General features: G+C 40.7%; 1 protein-coding gene across 1 annotated transcript; it reads right to left on the bottom strand.

The window, feature by feature from the left end:
• Positions 1-184: 184 nt before the first annotated feature.
• nop14 (NOP14 nucleolar protein homolog (yeast)) lies at positions 185-22,410 on the bottom strand. The gene is made up of 19 exons (XM_007905261.2): positions 22,389-22,410; positions 21,802-22,019; positions 20,715-20,849; positions 18,467-18,602; positions 17,578-17,720; positions 17,077-17,214; positions 16,068-16,190; positions 15,617-15,748; positions 13,940-14,267; positions 13,559-13,689; positions 12,421-12,506; positions 10,264-10,399; positions 8,990-9,091; positions 8,454-8,610; positions 7,693-7,852; positions 4,045-4,192; positions 3,033-3,151; positions 1,888-2,043; positions 185-523 (listed from the first exon to the last, which is right to left on the bottom strand). Exons 2-19 carry the CDS (start codon positions 21,970-21,972, stop codon positions 424-426), a joined length of 2,601 nt encoding a protein of 866 aa, XP_007903452.2. The 5' UTR covers positions 21,973-22,019; positions 22,389-22,410; the 3' UTR covers positions 185-423.

Consider the following 22,410-nt stretch of genomic DNA (forward strand, 5'->3'; position numbering starts at 1 on the left):
TGACTTTCTAATTTCTATGGCTCAGCGATATACTGGACGGTTCATAGCTACCAGAACATCATTATGCACTAGTCAAGAGTAAAGACTAATAACAACTGGAATCCTATTCAACATTTGCTGAAACATTAGAACCTAACCTGTCATAACGAAGTTCCAATTAAGATCAGGGTTGGAAAGGACCAGCGTAGTTTAAAAAACTGTTTACTTAACACTTTTTCTGAGTCCATTTACAATATTCCATTACAGAAAGTTGTATAAGGAAAATGTATCCCACAAGTTAATCTTCCTCAATTCTTTGGAAAGACACTTCAGGAAAGCATCATCACTGCTCAAAATTCGAGTCCTGCGTTCTCCTTCCAAAAGCTTCCCTGGCCCCCGCTCAGACAGCACTTCTCCACTCTCTTTGATCAAAAGACAAAGTTATTAAGTTTTCCGCTTCTGTCTCTTCATGGCCTTCCATTCACCCTCCTGCGTGGCCAGATTTTGGAACAAGGATTTCACCTTCCTCTTCCTCTCCGCATCCCTGAAACAAAGTAAACCAAGAATGTGACCAAACAGGGCAGTAAAAGCATTTAGTCACCACTTGACTCTACCGTTGATGTGCTAAATGTTTCATTAAAATGGCGAGCTGCACCATAGCCATAATTAGGAGATAGGGTTAAAAACATAGCTGCCACAAAGCGGTCTTAAACCTTTAGGTGGACAGTGTAAAGAGAGCGTGATGAACTTTGAGACAATGGTATTGCTGGAATTATCTGAAAGGAAATTCAGCTGGGAAATGTGGGAAGAGATTGTTCGACTAGATATTTCTTCCCTCTTGCATCTCAGTTAAGTGAAACTAATGTACTTATTCTCTTAAAGGAAGTCTTTGTATGTGTGTGAATGGTTGAGTCAAGTCTCAGATTAATTTAGGCCTTCAAATTTTGGCAGTCTAGAGCTCTAGAGTGACTTATCAGGTTGTCCACAAAAACAGATCTTTGTCACTTCTATTAAAATGGGGATAACAAATATCCAGGCGGGATTGCAAATGAATGATCTAAAAAAAAGGGTTCTGATTAAATCTGAAACCAACTGAGTACACATTACAAATGATTTAAGACCATCAAGCACATGTGAAAATTAGATTAGTTTTGAAATCACTTCCCAGTATCTTTCGCGTTACAATTACATACAGCATTATGTTGCAATTTAGATCCTCCTGCCAGCGAATAAATCTTAGTACACTCCAATCCTGTGAGACAGGTTTGATCACTGTTTCAACATTACAACAACTTGCATTTATATAGGGCCCTTAACACAGGATAGCATTCTCTGAGCACTGAGTTAAAAAAAATTCTGTAGTTCAATTGGTATTCAGGAATTTTATGCTACAATATAATCTAAATCCTGTTCAGATCAGGAAGTAAAATGCAATCTCACAAACAATGAGACATAAGCAACAGGTTATTAAGTCGATTGGTAGATCACACTCCGGGGATAATAATCCCTCAAAAAAAAATTGGTCACTTCAATCTACAACTGTTTGTGGGATACTCCTGTGCGCAATTGGCTGCCGCGTTTCACTCACAAAGTATTCAGTCAATCCACTTTACAGTATATTCTGTGAAGCTCTTTGAGACGTCTCAAAGACATGATAAGGCGCTACATCAAATGCCAGGATTATTATTATTAGTAGTAACTTTGTTTTAAAACAAGTCCTTAAATAGTAATAACGTAATGCATCTTGCAATGGGAGGCAAATCCAGTCAACTACAGTAATGTTAATAATGAATCTAAATGGAGAATGGGGTTGGAAGGAAGAAGTGACCTTTTACCCAAAGGGTTCAATCAGTTAATTACCCTCAATGTATGCACATTGTGTTGTCATATACATCACTGACTGCTTACCTTTCCATGATGTCGGAAAGTTGATGTCTGGCCAGGAATTGTGAGTCTTTGCGGATTTCTCGAACAGCTCCTTTGAATTCTCGCTTGTGTTTATGGATAAGCTTCATTCGCTCTCGCTCTAGTTTGGAGCCACCTTGTTTCCGCCCATAGTCTGTCCTGGAAGCACAGGTTTTGATTACACCTGAAATTTGAAGGCTCTCAATTGTTTCTCATCCTCCTAATGCCCACGTTAGCATTACAACTTATTAGGCTTTCCAGTTGAGGCATCAAGACATTTTTCTTATCTATTCCAAGCCTCCTAGCTCCTTCCCCTCTGTCACACACCCTGCTGACTCTCACCACCTCAGCTCACACATTAAGAATGGCTATGTGGTTGAGGTACTGGAGAGGTGATGGATACAATGGAACTACAGTGAAACTCTCACAAGTCTTACCTTCAAAAATCATATAATCGCCCAAGTTGTACATTCACCCGAGTCCCTTTCAGTTTCCTATTAAAACCATTTAGATTTCTTTGCACAACTCGTGTTAATTACCTCCTAACTCAGGATGCTGCTTCCCTCTCCTCCATTACTCCCACACTTACCAGCTGTATTAAATCGTGGGAAATGTTGTCTTGATCCATCGCCGCATGCAAAGAACTGCATTTCCCAAAATTCAATGCGATTCCAATACTTTCAGGTAAGTACACATCCGACAACGGGTCAAGACACATTGAATCGCAGGAAATTTAGTCTTGAATTACACATGCAGTCTAGATTATTGATTAAATCATATTTAACATGATTTATGCAGTTTGCCTGCAACTCGGACTCCATGCAAGTCATATTCAATGTTATGGTCCTGAATGATATGACTTATGTGAGTTTTATTGTATACACAAGGGAGTTGAAACTGTAAAAAAAAGCTTACTTTTTTTTCCCCCAGCACAAAATGCTTGCAGATAGTCATAATTAGATACAAGAATCATTGCAATACCGTATGCTGAAGAAAATACTTAGTTTCAATCCCTGGTTACCTTAAGCATTCCTGTTCAGAGTGCACAATTAGTGCTACCTATTCACAAGGGTAATTCTTTAATGATCTTTTTGTGCGATTCTCCTGTGACTACCCATTAAGTGATGCGTTGAGTGTGCTCTACTTACACTTCCACTATTTTCGGTGTGAAAAGTTTTAATGGCACTAGTTTCTTCCTTTCAAACTCAAGGGGCTGATAGGATTTTGGTTGACTTTCTATTTCCTTCAGGACTTCATGGTACAGGTCCTAAAGNAAAAAATCAGAAATGAGGAGATTTTAATAGCCTGTGTTAGCACCCCAGCACAGTATTTCATTCATCTGGAAAGAAATCAAGAATTTGTTCATCCTTGAAGGTCTTTGTCAAATGAAGCATCATCCCACCACACCACCCTTACAGTCTAAAGTGAGGGCCAGACCAGCCAAGTTAATTCACACTAAGAGATGAAATGAAGGGAAGAAATTATTCAGCTTGGGTCAGAATTTCTCAGCTACCCATCACAATAGTAATCATCTCATAAAGCATCTTATCAACATTGAATACAACAAGTTCACTGTACTCTTTCCTACTGGGGAGGGGAACAAGAAGTAAGCAGGGTTTGAGTTGGCTCGATAGTGAATTGCTTGGTTGGTAATTGAGTCAATTCTCTTAAGAAGTCTCGGTAGTCCAGTTCATAAACCAGGTGGTTCCAGGGCACTGCTGATGACAGATCAGCCAGCCTGGCTAATCGGCAGGAATTGGAGGGGCCCCACAAGCCAAAGCCCTTAACGGGCTGTGGGAAGCTGGCCAGACAATGCTCTCAATAGCAAGCTTCAGCAGTACTCCTAACGCACACTGAGGTCCCAAAGTCTTAACTCTTCCCAAGCTCGGGTCTAAGACTCTCAGGATCTAGGTAAGCAGGGTACATCCCTCCAGGGAGTGCACATTCCATTCCAGACACAGGGAACTTTCCAAGTTGTAGGTGGCATATGTGAAACTTAGCCTGGTTTGGATACTGTTAAGCGTGGTGATGGGTTTTCATTTGTGTCGAGACACCTGGCTGAGCAAAAAGAAAACTAACTATAGTTTTTTCAAATAACCTTGAGAAACCTAGGCAGCAAAGCTCACTGAGGAATGAAAGGAAAGTGCCGTAGCTTCCTACCTGAAGCTGTGTTGGGTAATCGTTGACACAAAGATATTTAGTCAGAAGAGTTTTGACCGGGTGAATTATTTGGTGGAAGGTAGACAGTGATTTGTACAAGGAGGCGCACCGTTTACACAAATCCAAACATTGTGCTACGAAGGACAACCTGTGGCAGGATTCAAAGAAAATCACCAGTTAGAATAACTTACTTTTCGTTAGGACAGCACCATTCTCTTCAAAATAACATCTCAATGCGCTTGACAGTGGACCGCAGGCAAGAAGTGAGAGATTGTAATAATGAATCACTGTAACAAGTGGCAATTTCTTTCACTTTGAAGTTTGCTTTATACAATAAAACTCACATAAGTCTGATCTGTATAAATCTGTATAAAGCTGTACATCTGCCCAAATGCCAAACAAGAGTTTATAATGTATGCAAGTTTGATATAACTCATACTTTGCATAAGTCATATTAAATGTATGGTCAGAACTGATATGACTTATGCGACGTTTACTTTACCACAAATGAAGTATCAAATACAGTAAAATTTACATTAATTTGGCACCTTTCACATCAGGAGGACATCTCAAAGAGCTTTACACAGCTGGCTGGGCAACTGAGCCAAGAGGAGCTGAAGAGGCGTGTGGGCGGGGTAGGATGGATCAAAGAAGTGGGACAAGAGGGGCTGACTTGGAGGGATTCAGGAATGGAGTTTCAGAGGGTGATGGCTGAAAGTTCCCACATTGATGTGGGGTGGATCGGGTGGGGGACATAAAGCAGCCTGGTGATCACTGAGCGAGGGGAGTGGCCAGGTTGGTAGGGCAATAGGATGTCACAGAGGTAGGGATGAGACAAGGTTGTGATATAGTTCTGGAAATTCCTCCCATTTAATCAGTGTAGAAATTCACAGAAAGTGTTTTCAGATACTGTTACATGATGGAAAGCTGTTGTATTATGCTTTGGCATTCAAAGGGTTAAAGCAACAGAGCTCAACCCTTTGAAGGGCTCTTTCACGGTTTCATACAGAGATCATGGGGTTGGGAGAAGTTAAAAGTTAAGGTTGTCAGAACAGCTCATCCTTAAATGCAACGCTATTCCGTTTGGGCTGAATTAGTTGTCACCAATTTTAAATATCTCTAGTTTGATTAGCGTTACACTCTTAGTTTTACTGGAGTTTCCACTAGTTTATTTTTTTTGTTAAAGAGGAACAGATATTTCAATGTTCCAAAATACTATAAAAATGATTTGCTTTGTACTAGCCCTGGACCAGTTCTAAGGGATACTTCAGGAGAAAGTGTATGGCTTTAATTCCCAAAAGATTAATCTGTAAAAGACTATCCCCTCAAGGGATATTTAACTTATTTTACAAACCAACTGAGGTAGCTGGTACAGTATATGAATTTAGCCTTTACTGTGTTATGGAGGAACTGGGCATTGCGTGTGTGTATTTGCGCACACAATTATGTGTGTGTATGTGGAAAAGAGACAGAGTCAAGGCTAGCTGAGCTATTATATTTCAGGATGCAGCCCTGGGAACGTCGTATTGTAGGGAGTCAAATCGGTCTCTGCCTGGTGTCATTTCTGATGATAGTGGAGAACTGTAATGTGGGCTCAGACCCCCACCTGCAATCAATCCACAGTCTCGCAAGAACAGATTTTATTTTCATCTAGTGACAGCATGTGAATTTCAGCATCTATCAGTTCGGTATTTATAATCAGTTGTGGAAATTAAAAGCCATATTAACTCAATGACTCACTGCTCACATCAACTTATATTACTTGAGACCCAGAAAGTCGCAACCATTATTGCTGACTGAAAATTAATGGCACAGGATAATACAATACAAATTTTAATTTATATAGTGCCTTTGATATCAGGAGGACGTCCTAGAGTGTTTGACAGTCCAGGCTTGGCACCTGAGCTGGGGGTGGGAGCCAAGGGAGTTGGGGAAAGAAAAGGTGAATGAAGATGCAGTTAAAGACAAAGGTCTTGAGATGGACCTTGAAAGAAATGGAGGGAGTGAGTCGGAGGGACTCGGGATGGAATTCCAGAGAGTGGGGGCAAATTGGCTGAAATCAAATAGTTGTGACCTCTGAGTATTCTCAACCTTAAAGCTCAGTTTTGACTGTACCAGTCTGGAAATGTTTCAGAACTTTCGCAAATCCCAAACTAACACAACACTGGTTTCACAAATAAACACAACAGCCCGGGTCACTGCCCGCACAATAATGTGAACCAGAAGAAGTGAAGAAATGACAAATCATTTCTTTATGGCAGTGTAAAAATATGCAGCCCTTGGGGGTTAAACCGCATTGTAACTTACAGGAAGTTGGATGGAACGGACAAAACTGTTCACTTCCCTGTTACATAAAGAACAGATGCATTTGTCTGTTTAAAGGCTGGAACGGATTCAAGAGTTTGGATAACTCTACAAACCACAACAGCAAAGCTAGAATATAAGCTTCATGAAACCGAGCAAGAGATCAGCGTCTACTGAAAAAGAATCCGCATGGTGTGGTTATTTCAGTGTGATGGTTACTGAATTCCAACACTTCTGTGTGCTATTTATTATAAGGTAATTTTTATTAAAATGTCCAGAAGGTCCACAGTCACCACCATTTAATATATCCTGTGAAATACTGCGAAATGAGACATTGTCCCAAAGAGAAAGGCGTTATATCGAATGTAAGGATTATTGTATTTATCGAAGGTGTTTATCAAAGACAAACATTTTAATATGCATTTCTTTATCTGTGCCACTTGCTGCCAGTGGAATTGGTGGACACAAAGCTCAGAACTCTAGACTCAGAATCATAAAGAAGACTATACCCAAGATTGGGTCATTGTCACACAAGATTGTCACACATACCACACACGCTCACACACATCCTATGGCGCTGAAATATTCTGCTATTACAGCACTACAGCCAATCCTTCTGTGCTGCTTCCTAACAAGTCTTTAAATGAAAATCTCACTTTTTTTTTTAAAACGAATTAGATTGCATACAAGGTTATAATTTATTCCCAAGGTTCAGCTATAAACGACTTAGCTCTTCTACTGTTTTGCCCACAAAATAGTCAATTCAGTTTGCAGTGTATTCTGTGAAGCACTTTGAGACGTCTCAACGACGTGATAAGGCACTACATCAAATGCAAGGATTATAGAGTCCTGTAGCTCAGTGGTTAGAGCACTCGCCTTGCAAGCAAAACACCTGGGTTCAATTCCAGGCAGGGCGAAACCTTGGGCAAGTTTCCTTACTCCACACGCCTAATAATAATCCCTCCAACACAAAAATAATAAATTGGTCACTTTCAATCCACGACTGTTTGTGGGACATTGCTGTGCGCAATTGGCTGCCGCGTTCGCTCACAAATATACGGTCAATTCACTTTACAGTCTATTCTGTGAAGCACTTTGAGACGTCGAGAAGACACGAAAAAGCGCTCTATCAAATGCAAGGATTATTATTATCATTATGTTGCAGCGACACAATCAAAATGTTATATTTGGACATGAACTCTCATCATTTTCTCTAGCCATTCATAATTCTGTGAGATAGGACAGCTGCTCCTCTGCATGACTGTGGAAACTTGCCAGATAAGCTCCATTAAACTCTACAGATCCATCCGATGGTAAGCACGGCATTGATCATTTCCTACTGACCTGAAATGTGTCACTTGTGGCTCGTCTTTCAGTTCCACACCCTGAATCATAGATATCGGCAGCGGCTTCCTTTCCCACGATTCTGCAGCCTTTTTATCTTTCACCACAAGTAAGTCAGAGAATTTCCCACCAGGTTTAAAAGGAGGTACCAGTGTGTATCCTACAGAAATACACATTAACCAGATGAGCATAGTTGACCTTGAGTGTTTTATCAAAATCCAACCAGAGGGACAATGAAGCAAACACAGGCACATACAAAAGTGCCACCTCGTGTACAGGGATATATTCGAACATTGTGGCATTTTCAATAAGAGATGAATTGTATCAATAAAAACCTCTGTTAAAAGGAGTGATAGGCAAAGCTGCACAATATTCTTTAAATGCTATTCAAGTTTGAACGGAGAGTACTTTTAAAAAAAAATAGCATTTAAAAAAATCAAAGCCGATCTTGCAAATTTGGAACCTCCAAGAGTGAGACTTTTCAGCTGCTGTTTATCACATAACTGTAGGCACCTGTAACTCTCCATCTATACAACTCCAATAATATACCCAATTCTCCATGCTACACAGAAACTGTGGAATTCAAAATTAAGATCATATTATACTCGACAGCAATTCCGTGTCTAACACTTTGAGACCAACTTTACACAAAATACAAGGATCATTATTATTATTATTATAATTCAGCAAATTCAGATTCAACTAAATTACTCCAAGCTTTTTTGTGTTAACTCTCCGCTCATAGAAAGCAAAAAACGTACCCAGAATTTCGCCTTTGTTAGGAACGGCCATGTGGAGAATTCCCAGCAGGAAATTCACGACTTCAGGAATAAAACGTTTCGAGAGAGAAACGTACTCGAGGAAGACGCAGCAGGTGAACAGTCCAGCAGCAATGTCTCGTAGCGAGGTAACAGAGCACTGATTTCCGAGAGGGGGAAAAACCCACAAGTTTTAATAAATGCTTTAATATGGTCTCCAATAAAGACACAACTACACAATTTCGCCCACAAATATACAGTCAATTCACTTTACAGTGTGTTCTGTGAAGCGCTTTGGGACGTCCTCCTGACGTGAAAAACGCTATATCAAATGCAAGGATTATTATTTTTAACTATTATTTCTGGGCATCAAATTGCCCCTAGTGTAATGTAAGCCGGGTGGTTTCACAAGGTAAACATTAAGATATTAAGACAACATATAAGCTACAGTATGTGGGTTTAGTGCAATCACCCAAAGGTCTAACAGCACTTATACCAAAATGAGGAACTGCAAAAATACCAACTCTATCTTCACTTACCCGGATAACCATATGACTCATGTAGACCATTGCTGGAGTAACCACTGAATGTCGGAAATCAGAGGTCGGAAACAAAGATGATGCAATTTTCAAGTAGATTAGCTGAAAAAGGAAACAAATTCTATATTATTAATATAGTCACAGTGAAGACCTGGATTTCCAAGGCAGAGAATCTTCCTTCTCCTCCAGGTCAGTGCTGGGGGAGCGATGCATTGTTGGAGGTGTCATCTTGGATAAGACATTAAATCGAGGTCCCACCTGCATGTTCAGGTGGACAATAAAGATCCCACGGCACTATTCAAATAGTGAAGGGAGTTTCTCCCTGTTTCCTGGGCAACAATCCCCCAAATAAAGTTGGTCATACACTTCATGGCTGTTAGTGTGACACTGGCGTGTGCAAATTGGCTGCTGCATTCACCTACAAATTAGTCACTACTGTTTACAGTAAATCCTGTGAAGCACTTTGAGACATCCTCCCGAAGTGAAAGATACTACAGCATGTCTTTAAGGATGGATTATGATTATTTTATTATTATTACTGAATCAATGTGCAGACCAGAGGATCATGGCCATTCAATTTTATTTTTGTGGGAAACAGCATTGTCAGTTAAAGCTCCCTGAGACGTGACCGTGCGTGAGGGGCGCTATATAAATGCAAGTTATTGTTGTCAGAGACCTGAGTTAGGAAATAGGATTTGGGTGGTGGGGACAGAGAAAACATAAAAATGATCTCTTTGCTCTCCAGTATCTATTATTGCACACAAATGAGAAATTAACTACTAAAATATTAATGATATTAATATGAGTGCTGAGCACATTAATGAAGTTTTCTGCAGCTTTTATCTAGAAGTCCACAAATGTTCAGTTCAAGTTAGTAGTAATAATAATCTTTGCATGTGATATAGCACCTTATCATGTGTTGAGATGTCTCAAAATGCTTCACAGGATATACTGTAAAGTGAATCGATTGTGTATTTTGCGTGCAAAACACGACAGCCAATTGCTCACAGCAAAGTTAATTTGTTACTCTTCCACACGGGCACTGTCCTTACTTTCCCCATTTACACTTTCCTACCAGTCTGCCCATCGGTCACTTCTGATCCTTCTCTTTTTATATTGCCAATAGCCTAGTGACAGCACATTTGGTCTTGTGAGAGCCAGCCTGGGTACACCAGCCTCACGACACCAACACTGTCTGATAAACTCCCGCACTCAACTCTTTCAGTTCCTTTGTGGAAACCTAACCTCCTTTTGCTGATTAATGGATGATTTACCTTGTCTAGTCCAGGAAAAGGAGCACGACCGTTGGCCTCCAGCTGACTGTCCAATTCCTGCATACTTTGCTGAAGACTTGATTGTACGCAACCACATGCAACTTCAGGAAACATCTGGGACAATTCATACAACTGTCTGTGGAAAACAAAAAGGCAGGAACAAAACCATACTAAATGTACACTACGGATTGTTCTCCTCAATAATTTTACTAGTACATCAGTTCATGGGTAACTCTTCTTCCCAAGCCCACGTGTCAAGCAAACTCAGATGTAACTTTTGACTCTATTTTTTATTTTAATACTTTAAGTCAATCCACTTTACAATATATTCTGTGAAGCACTTTGAGATGTATAACGATATATGGCGCTTTATCAAATGCAAGGATTATTAAATTGAGACAATCATAATTGCTCCTTTAGCAACTTGACCACTTGTGCTGCATTTTACCATTATAGTCACATCTGTACCATTTTGAAAACAACATTTCTGAACTATTACTTAACTTCAATAATAATAATCCCTGCATTTGATATAGCGCTTTATCACACCATTGAGATATCTCAAAACACTTCACAGAATATACTGTAACACAGATTGACTGTACTTTGTAGGTGAAACTCAGCAGCCAATTGCGCACAGCAGTGTCCACACAAACAGTCGTGAATTGAGTTTGATTTTTTGGATTATTACCACCGAAAAGTGATCCGCCAATCGGCTAACAACCGGGTTTGGGTTCCTACTTCCTGCTAGAAAAACAAAGACGTGTGGAGTAAGGAAACTTGCCTAAAATTTGTATACTTGTGTGTGAGTGGGGAGGGGGGTGGGGTCAGGTCAGTCCTGAAATATCAGTTTAGATTCTGAGCTTATTATTTGGCAGACAATGACCTGTCATTTAACAGCTCTGATTACTTCAGACACCAAAGGTATGCGATGTGCAAAGTTACAAAACGTTACTGTGGATGAACTGCTAAAAAACTAATAATTTTTAAGTAAACCAATAAATTCATTCATTGAAAAAACAAAAAAGTTCAGTATTTAATATATTTTCCAATCAACTGAATTACAAAAACTAGCATTTATATAGCATCCTTCAAGCGGGTCAAGGTCTCCCAGCGATTACAGCATAAATTACAGCAGAAAAGGGAACCTTTTGACCCATCGAGCTTAAACTGATGATAGCTCTTCCACTAGAACTACTCAAATTCTCTATTTCCTTTTTGACTAGTCCTCTTCAAATTTCTATCCAATTCCTTGTTCAATGTTGTTACAGTCTCTGTCTCAAAAAGCCACTTATTCCTACAAGAAGCCAAAATGTTTGACAGCAGATGACATATTGAGGATATTGGACATTTATGGAAATCCTTCACGAGCGATAAACTCTTTTCAATTTTAATAAAACATCCTCGCGTTTGATAGTGTCTTTTCATTTCGTCGCGGTGTCTCAAAGCGCTTCACAGGATGTGTTATAAAGTAGTTTGACCGAGTGTATTTTGTGGATGAATTTGACACAAACATCAAGCACAAGGCTTACAGTATTTTCAATTTTATATAACTATCCTGTGCCTTTTGTCACTTCCACCCTCACCCCGCTCAGTGTCTGACCACGTCACTGTGAAGCACTCAGAGACATTATCCTACATGAAGGGAGCGATATAAATGCAAGATGCTGTTGCGTTACCAATTTACCAAGCAGTGGGAATAATCTATGGTATAGGTACGACGGTAGCACTCTTGCCTATGAATCAGAAGGTTGTGGGTTCAAGTCCCAAGTTGGGACTTGGAATCGCATCGTCTAAGATGATATTCCAATGCATTGTTGGGGTGTTTCTTTGTCGGAGTTGCCTGCTCAGGTGCTCAGGTTAATGATCCCATGACACTAGTCGAAAAGAGAAGGGAGTTTCTCCCAGTGTCCTGACCCAACAAATTCCCCAAATTGGTCACTCACTCCATAGCTGTTTGTGGGACATTGCTGTATGCAACTGGTTGCCACGTTTCGTCCACAACTAAACAGTCATTCCACTTTGAGGTATATCATGTGAAGCACTTCGAGAAGTCTCGACGACATGATAAGGCGCTAAATCAAATGCAAGGAATATTTACCATATTATTTTTCCTTCTTATTTCTATTAAGAGTCTGAAGTTTTTGTGATACTCACGGTACCATCTTGTCAATAGTCTTCAAATCTGGTGGCCTCCTGGTTGCCAGCTCCCCAACATATTCCCACAGGAACCCAAAGAGTTTCTGATAACAGATGACATGAGGATACTGAACATTTTGTGAAAATCTTTCACTTGTATTCAAGCCTTAGTTTCTTGCTTTTAGACGTCTTCAGACGACGTGATAAGACGCTATATGCAAGGATTATTATTATTTTCAATTTTACACATTGAAAGCTGGATTCTGGCAATTTGACCACGTTTCCATGATCATCGGAAGTTTACATTTCACACAAACTTAATAATAAAGTAGAAACACGGGTGATTAAAAAGTGCTTTTTTTTTTGAATGGGAGGATAATCTGAAGAAGTAGATATCTCATCAAAAAATGTTTGTCTTAAAGGAGGTAATTGGTCTGCCACGCCTGCGTCTTTACAGTGTTATGTCCATTATCCCCCTGTTGTCATGGTGGGAGGGTAAGTGTGGTCTCCTTGGAGCTGAGCTGGCTCCAAGGTGACATCTTTAGCAACAGAATGTCAAAGTCTTTAAGAGGTCTCAAAGTCCTGCACAGAATATACTGTAAAGTGAATTGACTGTATATTTTGTGGGCAGAATGTGGCAGCTAACAGTGTCCCACAAACAGTCATGAATTGAGTGACCAAATTACAATTACATTTGTTTTATTATTATTATTTTTTTTTTTTGGAGGGATTATTATCCCCAGAAAGTAATCCACCAATCAACTAACAATCGGGTTCCTACTTACTGTTAAGTAAACAGAGGCATATGGAGTAAGGAAATTTGTCTATGGTTTCACTCCATCCGGGAATCGAACCCAGATCCTCTCGTTTGCGAGGCAGTGTAATAACCACTAACCCCACATAGCTGTGATGTCCGAACTATATTGTAGTTCACAAATCTAGGACTGAAAACACAGTCTTAAATATTGTACAATCTTAACTCATTGCTCTTATTTTCAATACCCATACCTGTNAAAAAAACGCCACTTTTTAAAAAATATATTTTATAATGAATTGGTGATCAATTTTGCCACGGGGTGTCCAAAATACAGAAGTATACAAACTGGGATTAACACCCAACTTTATAAGCACATAAGATCCCTAAAGTCAAGCTTACCTCTAATTTGAGTTTGTTTCCTTCAGCAAGGCTTGGGTGGTTGCATTTCTGAATGCGCTCCACTATCAAACACTGATTTTCTGTTTCCTTCCCCGTTAGCAAAGATTTCAGTTGGGATAAGGATTCAGGGACTGCAAAAAACAAAAGTGTTACAAATCAAAGGGCACATCTTAAATACGTAGCCAATAAAATTACAATTTTTAATATTGGCTTAGGATTCTTTGTGTTCCGTTTCTATTTTCCTGAAACCAGTATTATAGCTGCACTTCCACTTAATGACACTCGCAATGAGAAAAGGTTCTTGATTTGTCTATCAGACCCCAGGGCTAGAGTATCAAGCATGAGATCACGCTGGCCTCCCCTCAGGAGTCAACGACTTACCAGGAAAAGTGAAAGGGAGCTCAGATTTGGCCGCTGTTATCATCGCTTGCTTTTCTTCTTCAACCTGTACTTTTTCTTTAGTTGATATAGGTTTAGCAGGTCTCTTTTTATCATTTGAATCACCCTCATTATCATCATCGCCATCATCATCATCCCCATCATCTTCTTCCTTTTCATTATCAGACTCCAGATCTGAATGACTGTCCTCTTCCTCCTCTTCGTCACCACTATCTTCATCTTCATCTTCCTCTTCATTTTCACTATCCATCGCATTGTTACTTTCTTCCTCCTCCCCATCTTCCTCTCCCCCTTCCTCTTCTTCCTCATCCTGTTAACAAAGCAAAAGCACAAGTCAAAACTTCTTCCACCGGCTCAAATGTAATATTGGCCACACAATGTCCCATTGTAACAACCACAAATCCATTTTCATTTAATCACATAATCAAGACATCAGGTTCTACCACAATTTTTTTTAAGATTTGAATCAATACAGTTTGCAACAAATCTCTGGAGAAAAAAACAGATTATGAACATGTAGTAGGAAATGTGTTGCAATGCAGCAAAAAGGGCATCCTCTCATTGCTCAGCTGCTAATCGATTCCTCCGTATAATCAACAAAAACAACAAGATTACACTTGTATAGCGCCTTTAATGTCGGGAGGACGTCCCAAGGTGCTGGACAGTGTACAGCCTTTCAGACCTGAGCTGGGGTCAGGGAGGGTAAGGGAGGATAAGGGGGGTGGCTGATGGCTTGGTCGAAGAGGAGGGTCTTGAGGCGGGACTTGAAGGAGGCTAAGGAGGGGGCGAGGCGGAGTGACTGGGGGATGGAATTCCAGATGTTGGGGGCAGAGTGGCTGAAGGCTCTCCCGCCAATGGTGGTGCGGGTGGGTCGGGGGACGTGGAGTAGGCCGGAGCCGGCTGAGCAGAGGGAACGGGCGGGTTGGTAGAGAGTTAGGAGGTCACAGAGGTAGGGTGGGGCGAGGCCATGGAGGGCTTTGTATGCGAGGACCAGGATCTTGAACTGGATCCTCTGAAGGATAGGGAGCCAGTGGAGTCGGGCGATATCAATAGCCAGTAGGAAAAACCTCCCCCCTACACTATAGTTAAGTGCTCCAAGGCGCTGCCACATGTGAAGGGCGCTATGAAGGTTATTGTAGTACAGTATCAAGCATGAGATCACCCACATCTAGTGCAACCCAGCAGTTACAGCCCACAGTGGCATCGTTGAAATACATTTTATTTACATAGATTCTGAAACAGGAATGAGTGAAAAATGCATTAGAGGTTCAAGTTCATTGCTGTATCCTTTTAAATCACCCAAAATCCATGCAAACTACAGTAGAGGTCTGGATGGTGATGAGAAGTAGAAGGCCAGTCTGATTATCCCCTCCCTAACTCAGAGGCACTGGACTAATGTCCTTAATGTTGCCCTGGCTAATATGAACACAGACTGGGATTTGAACCTCCAACAATCTAGTCAGTATGTCCTCGTGCCAAAGCAGGTAATGCCTTTATGCACTAGGCCATCAGGAGAGGAATAGGTATTTATTTTATGATAATCAAGCAACACAGGTAGAGTATATAATAATAATATATAAACCCTTTTGTACTAAAGTCTCAGTCTCCACTTTACCTACTGGAGAAGATAGTCCAGATTTAACAGCCATTAACCCATACCTTGTAAGTAAGATGAAGCTTGTCATCTTTGTCCAGAATGAAGCCATCGTGCAAATCATCCGCAGACATGTGCTTCGGCCTTTTCTTGCCCCGATTTTCAAACTCTCCCCGCATTCGGCGCAATCTTTCTGCCTGAAATTCAAAGTCAAAATATCATAAATGCCCACTAATGGACAAATCATATCCCCATGTTTCAGAGTTCCCACTGCTGTGTGTGTGTGTGTGTGTGTATATATATATATATATACACACACACACACACACTTATTGAACTTACTTCAGTAATGCTTCGAAACAACCATAAATCAGTGGCAGTGACCGAAAGGCCAACAATGAAATGTAACGGATGGCGTCTGACACCTGCTGTTGCAAATAGACTCAGTCGAATGGCAATTGTGAAGACTGCAATTATTCTTACTCACAACCAGAGGAATTCAGTGAGATTCTGTACCTCAAGTTTCTCCAGACGCTCACTCTCCTCCTTTGCCAGCTCTTCTGTAGACTTCAGTCGATCGGAGGCCTGTGCCTTCATCTCAAAGCCCAGTTCTCGGACCAGAATATCATAATCGTCAACCTAAAGGACAAGATTTTTTTTATTCAAGAAAATGTTTGTGAAAAGCACAATTTTACTGTTGATTGATTTGTTTTCAATTTCACTTCACTCTCTAACACAACTTCTAAAAGCACCTAAACATACACATCCTGTCAGCCTGTCTCAATTGGTAGCTCTTACTCCTCTGAGTCAGAAAGTTGTGAGTTCAACATGAAAGGCCCTATATAACTGCAAATTGCATTGCAATTGAAAATGTACTACTATAGTAGTACATCCTTACACCTAAGGAATAATCTACAATTCCAAACCAATGCAACATCTACATCCTGTAAAAAACTTCCACATTTCCCCTCTCTCCAAACAAACAGCACTTTACCCTCACCTTAACAGTATTGATAAATAATTCTTAAATTAGCATTATTGTCATTATAGTTCACAAGATCTCAAGATTGGTCTGGATGTAGAAGGTTCTTTGGCCCTTCCGATCTCATCCTTCCACAACACCCACCCCACTGTTCCCTGCTCCATCCCATTTTATAATAATAAATAATAATAATCCTTGCATTTGATATAGCACCTTATATCACCTTATTGAAATGTCTCAAAGCGCTTCACGGAATACACTCTAAAGTGAATTGACTGTATATTTTGTGGGCAAAAACTTGAATCTTCAGTAATAGATCTTTTGAAACAAAACAACTAAGCACCTGGCATAGGTTTCCAGAGTTGTTGGGTTGAATATATTTCAAATTATTTGCACTGGACTACTCACAGAAAGATTTAGTTTGCATCTGGATCAGTCCCAGCAGAAAATGGCCATCACATACAATCCCAAAACTGGATCCATTTTGTTTCAGAATATTGTGACAGATCAGTCTGTCAAGCCAACATCCCTGCAATCTCTCACCTTGGGCTGCTGTGGCTCTGCTTTCTTAGGTCCGGCGTTGGGAGTTTTGCAAGCCAGGAGAGAATGTACTTCTTTCCACTCTTTGTCCAGTTTCTGAGTGAGCACCAGTGCCTCCTCCCTCTGCGTCTGACGCTCGTGCTGTTGACCACATCAAAACAAATCCATTATCAAAAACAAGCTTTAGGACCAAATGCGCTTTGCATCTTAAGACTGGATACAAAAGCAAAATAATTGAAAATTCAAATACAGTGAACGATTCTTTTATGTTCTTATCGTTATATCTGGATACAATATAAAGTTTGGTGCAGGACATGTGCAAGTGACTGCCAGGATGGTGGAAGTCGAACTGGATGGACCTTGGTCTTTCGTATAGCAATTCTTACGCTCTTATTTTGCCAGCTGTGCTGTTGATTGACGCACTATCATTTCCCTTGGCTACCAAAGTCTTTCTGTCCCTATGGTATAAATACCCCCAAAACAAAGACTTTGGGCACAGTATACCTTCTCCTTCTTGGATTTTGCAATAAGATCCTCAATCAACTCCTTCCGGGATTTCGGCTTGTGTTCCTCCTCCTCTTGTTCAGATGAAGTCTTTTTCCGTAGCAACCCTCCACCCCCAAAATGTGCAGCTGCGGTAAATTCAGCTGCAAAAGAGAGAGGGGGGTACTTAGCTGGCTCATAGATTAATATAGTGATCAACGGTATTTACTCAAATCTTAAGATGAAAGCAGATATGAAATAATTTTGCAGGGGAGGGGGTGGGAGAGAAAGAAACCTTACTGGAATTCTAAGGGTCTATCAATTCTAAGAAACACCCTGTTTTAATGAAAATCTTGCATCTTTGACTCGAGTAAAAAATAACAATTCTTATTAATTTAATTAAGGAATTCAACGCTGGGTTTACACTACAAAATAGCGACAAATTATTACTATTTTCACAAGATGGGTAACACTGCTGTGGTATACAAGCTCTGCTCCCCAATTCTCACTTCAAAGCTCTCAAGTACGGAGCGGACTGCTAAGGAATCATCAAATGAATGAGTTTTAAATGTTGTTCAAGATACAGTTAAAAGCTACCACCTCTACCGAGCACATGCTCAGCTGCGGTCACAAAATCGGGTATTAGTTTCAATAATCTATGCCATGAGATACGATACTTAAAATCAGGTGGCCCTCTCCACATCACTCTATTGCTGGAGCCAGAGATATAATTTTTTGCTGGTAAACTTTTTAAAAAATAAATATATTTCCTAAGGGGAGAGGGGAAAGAGAATGCAACGTACAAATGAAAATTCTGCAGTCATGTCACATCACCAGAGGAAGGATAAAGGCAACTGGAAAAGTGTACAGGCAAAATATGACCTCCACGTGAACTAGTCAAATCACTCACCAGAAAGTTTACCCTCTGTATCACTGTCACTGTCTGGCATATCATTCAGCTTCTCAATGTCTGCCAGGGACTGTCCATAGTGAGTGAGCTCTTCATCTTCATTCAGATTGTACACGTTCTTCTTTGTATGGAGGCGCTGGAACAGGCCACAGAACAATTAGGCAAACATAGAATAATAACAATCCTTCCGTTTGATAATAGTGCCTTAACAGAAGCTTGTGGAGTAAGGAAACTTGCCTAAGGGAATCAAACCCAGGTCCTCTCGATTGCAAGGTGAGAGCACTAACCACTACACTATATAAGACTCCATACAGCACTTGCATAGAAAATAGGTCATTCACTTCATGCCCTGTTTGTGGAACACTACTGTGCGCAATGTAGCTGCTGTATTTCTTCCACCTCCACCACATTGCCCGGATCTGACAATACCTCACCCCAAAAGCTGCCGAAACCCTTGTCCATGCCTTTGTCACCTGTCGGCTGAACTACTCTAAAGCCCTCCTTGTTGGTCTCTCCTTCTCCACTATTCACAAAATTCAGCGCATTTAAAACTCCGCCGCTCGCATTCTCACCCACACCAGACTTCATGCCCCGATTACCCCAGGCCTTGCCAAACTCCACTGACTCCCTGTCACAGAGCGGATCGATTTCAAGATCCTCACTCTCGTGTTTAAATCCCTCCATTCCTTGGCAGCCCCCTATCTCTCTAACCTCCTCTCTCCCCACAGCAGTACCCACTGCCTCCGCTCTACTGGGTCCGGCCTCCTCCGCGTCCCCCGAATCCTCCACTCCACCATCGGCGGCCGTGCCTTCAGCCATAACCCCCCGGAACTTTGAAACTCTCTCCCTCAACCCCTTCGCCTCTCCCCCTCCTTCCCCATCTTCAGGTTGCGCCTGAGGACCTTCCTTTTCGACCGCATCTATGGTCACCTCCCCCCCTCCCCCTGGCTCAGCCTTGGGCTCCACCATTGTTAAACACTCTGAGACGCCTCCCGACGTGGAGGGCACTATATAAGTGCAAGTTCTTGTTGTTGTTATCACATCATTGAGACGTCTCAAAGCGCTTCACAGAATATTTTGTAAATTGAATTAATTGTATATTTTGTGGGTGAAACGTGGCAGCCAACTGAGCACAGCAGGTGTTCCACTAACAGTCATGGATTGAGTGGCCAATTTTTTTTAAAAAAGTGGAATTATTATCCCCAGTAAGCAATCTGCTATTCGACTAACAACGGGGTTCCTACTTATTGGTAGGTAAACAGAAGCTTGTGGAGTAAGGGAACTTGCCTAAGGGAATCAAACCCAGGTCCTCTCGCTTGTGAGGTGAGAGCACTAACCACTACACTATATAAAACTCCGTACAGCACTTACATAAAAAAATAAATCATTCACTTCATGCCCTGTTTGTGGAACACTACTGTGTGCAAATTAGCTGCTGAATTTCACCTAGAAAATGCAGTCACTGTCCTTTACAGTAAATCCTGTGAAGTGCTTTGAGATGTCCTCCTGACATGAAAGACGTTGTACCAAATGTAATGAGTAATGAATAAAAATGAGAATAATCATCATTACATTTGATATGCCGCCTTTCATGTTGTCCGTCTGAAAGCTCTTTATAATAATAATCCTTGCATTTGATATAGCGCTTTTCACGTCTTCGAGACATCTCAAAGCGCTTCACAGAATATACTATAAAGTGAATTTGACTGTATATTTTTGCACCAATTGCGCACAGCAGTGTCCCACAAACAGACATGGATTGAGTGACCAAATTATTTTTGTTTTTTTCTTGAGGGATTATTATCAGGCATATGGAGTAAGGAAACTTGCCCAAAGTGTTGCTCTGCCGGGAATAGAACCCAGGTCTCTCGCTTGTGAAGCCAGTGCTCTAATCACTACAGGGCTCCATAAGATATATTGTAAAGTGCAGTGACTGTGGATTTTACAAGCAAATAGGTTTTGTCTGCAGGCTGTGCTGCATCTAACTAATTTGTCAAATACCCGTGAATTGACAATATTCAATGCCACCATCCAACTAAACAAGAATATCAATGGCTCCAATTTCCTCACGGTAGAAAAGACCACGATCTTAAAATTTAAGATCATGTAGATCCTTGAAAAAATCTTGATTTTCTGAGGTTCTCATTAATTACTGAGGAAAAAGAGTTTCTAAATTAAAAACAAACTCAGAAATTGGCCAACAAAAGCACTAAATAATGTTGTTTTGTATTACACAGTAAGCCATTACCTGTCTCTCCAAAGAGAATCTCTTCATCATCTTTTCTTCTGGAGTTAACTTAGTATCATATTCACCAAATCGTTTGTCAATGAAGGTATTGGCTTTGTCCTTCTCCCTGTACTCCTTCAGCAAGGTCTCAGTTCGCTAGAAGACAAATGAATAAAGTGCATTCATTTTTTCTACAAGATATGGAGCATCGCTGAAACCACTGCCCTTGAAAAACAAAAGTTGCAAATATTTTGGCTATTTGTTTGCATCAGACAGATGACTATCAAAAATTCATTGTCACAGTTAACTGAGTATATGGGTGTTCACAAAGGTCCGTTATTCCAATTTGTTGTTGTGGTTGTTTTTTTTTTTACACACAGCAACACTGACCAACAACTGAAACATTTGGAAGAAGTACTTAATTGTATTCCGTACAAGTGTTTAACTGTATTTAGACGTCCAGAGGATCGGTGTGTGTGAGCCCATCATTTTCATGGCAGTTAATTATCCGTCGCCATTTTCAGTGCGACATCTTCTGGAAAATGGATGGACTGATGAGGCGAAATCCATCTTAACAGCTTGTTTCAGCTCCTCCGGATTCTCATGTCACTGTTTTGTAACGGGGGTAACAAGGACTTTGTAGATACCCTGTACTGTGACTGGAATGTATGATATGTACAGTTCTCATTTTTAATTCAAAAACACTTGTCTATTAAGTGCAAACAGTATATTAGCATCTTTCTAAGATGCATTTGTTTAATTTAGCAGGGTGGAATTGTTCTGATTAAAAAAAATTAAATGACCGAATGAATTAGGACACATTGTGCAGCAATGTTTACAAAGTCTTCCTGTCCACCCATCTGCTGAAGGCTCATGCTGGCTTGCAGTTCCCTGAAGCAATGGACAACCTCTGTCTGGTACCTTATCCAAGTGGTCATTCTTTAAGCATGAGGTTGGACAGGAAGTAAGCAACTTGTCAAAATCCCAGGAGAACATCACAGCACAACCTGATCACTTCCCCCCTCACCTGACACCGACACATCTCAGCAAAAAAACAGACAGCAATTAAAAAACTGAGAATAAATACTGAAAAGTACCAATCTTTTACCTTTTTGATAGATTTGGATCGGGATACTCCAGGCAAACCACGGTCATGTTTTGTTTTTCGTCCAAGAATCTGAAATTTCTGTTTGTTTATCTTTAATTCAAACGGGTTGGTTTTAATGTCTCGTGTGCCTTTTGTTTTCCGTACCGTATCAGAGGTTTTCTTTTTCCCCATTGTTCAGAATACTTCCAAAAAATACTTTTACATGAAATTGCTATACACTGAAAGGAGGAAAAAAATAATTTTATTTTCAGAATCTGGCACCTGTAATTGAGCACACTGTCTCCTGCCGCCTCCCTCCTTCTCTCGGACTCACCAACCCTTCTCACACACAGGATCAGTGTAAGGGGAGGTAGGTGGTCCCCTTGGAGCTGAAGTGGCTCCTGTTGACTTGTTTGGTCACTGGGAGCAGGGAGTCTTTCCACTCAGTTCCTGTTAATTTGGTCAAGCCAAAGCTTTAACAAGTAATGCAATTAAACATCAAATGAGTAGCTGATTAAACTCCAACAGTTACACCAAAACACTCTCTGGGCTCATGCCAACCTGCACCTGATACTCTTTGGAATGAGGAAAAGCAACGACAAATTTACATTTATGAAGCGCCTTTCCCAT

The sequence above is a fragment of the Callorhinchus milii genome, unplaced genomic scaffold (genome assembly GCF_018977255.1).
Source record: "Callorhinchus milii isolate IMCB2004 unplaced genomic scaffold, IMCB_Cmil_1.0 Scaffold1, whole genome shotgun sequence".
NCBI lineage: Eukaryota > Metazoa > Chordata > Chondrichthyes > Chimaeriformes > Callorhinchidae > Callorhinchus > Callorhinchus milii.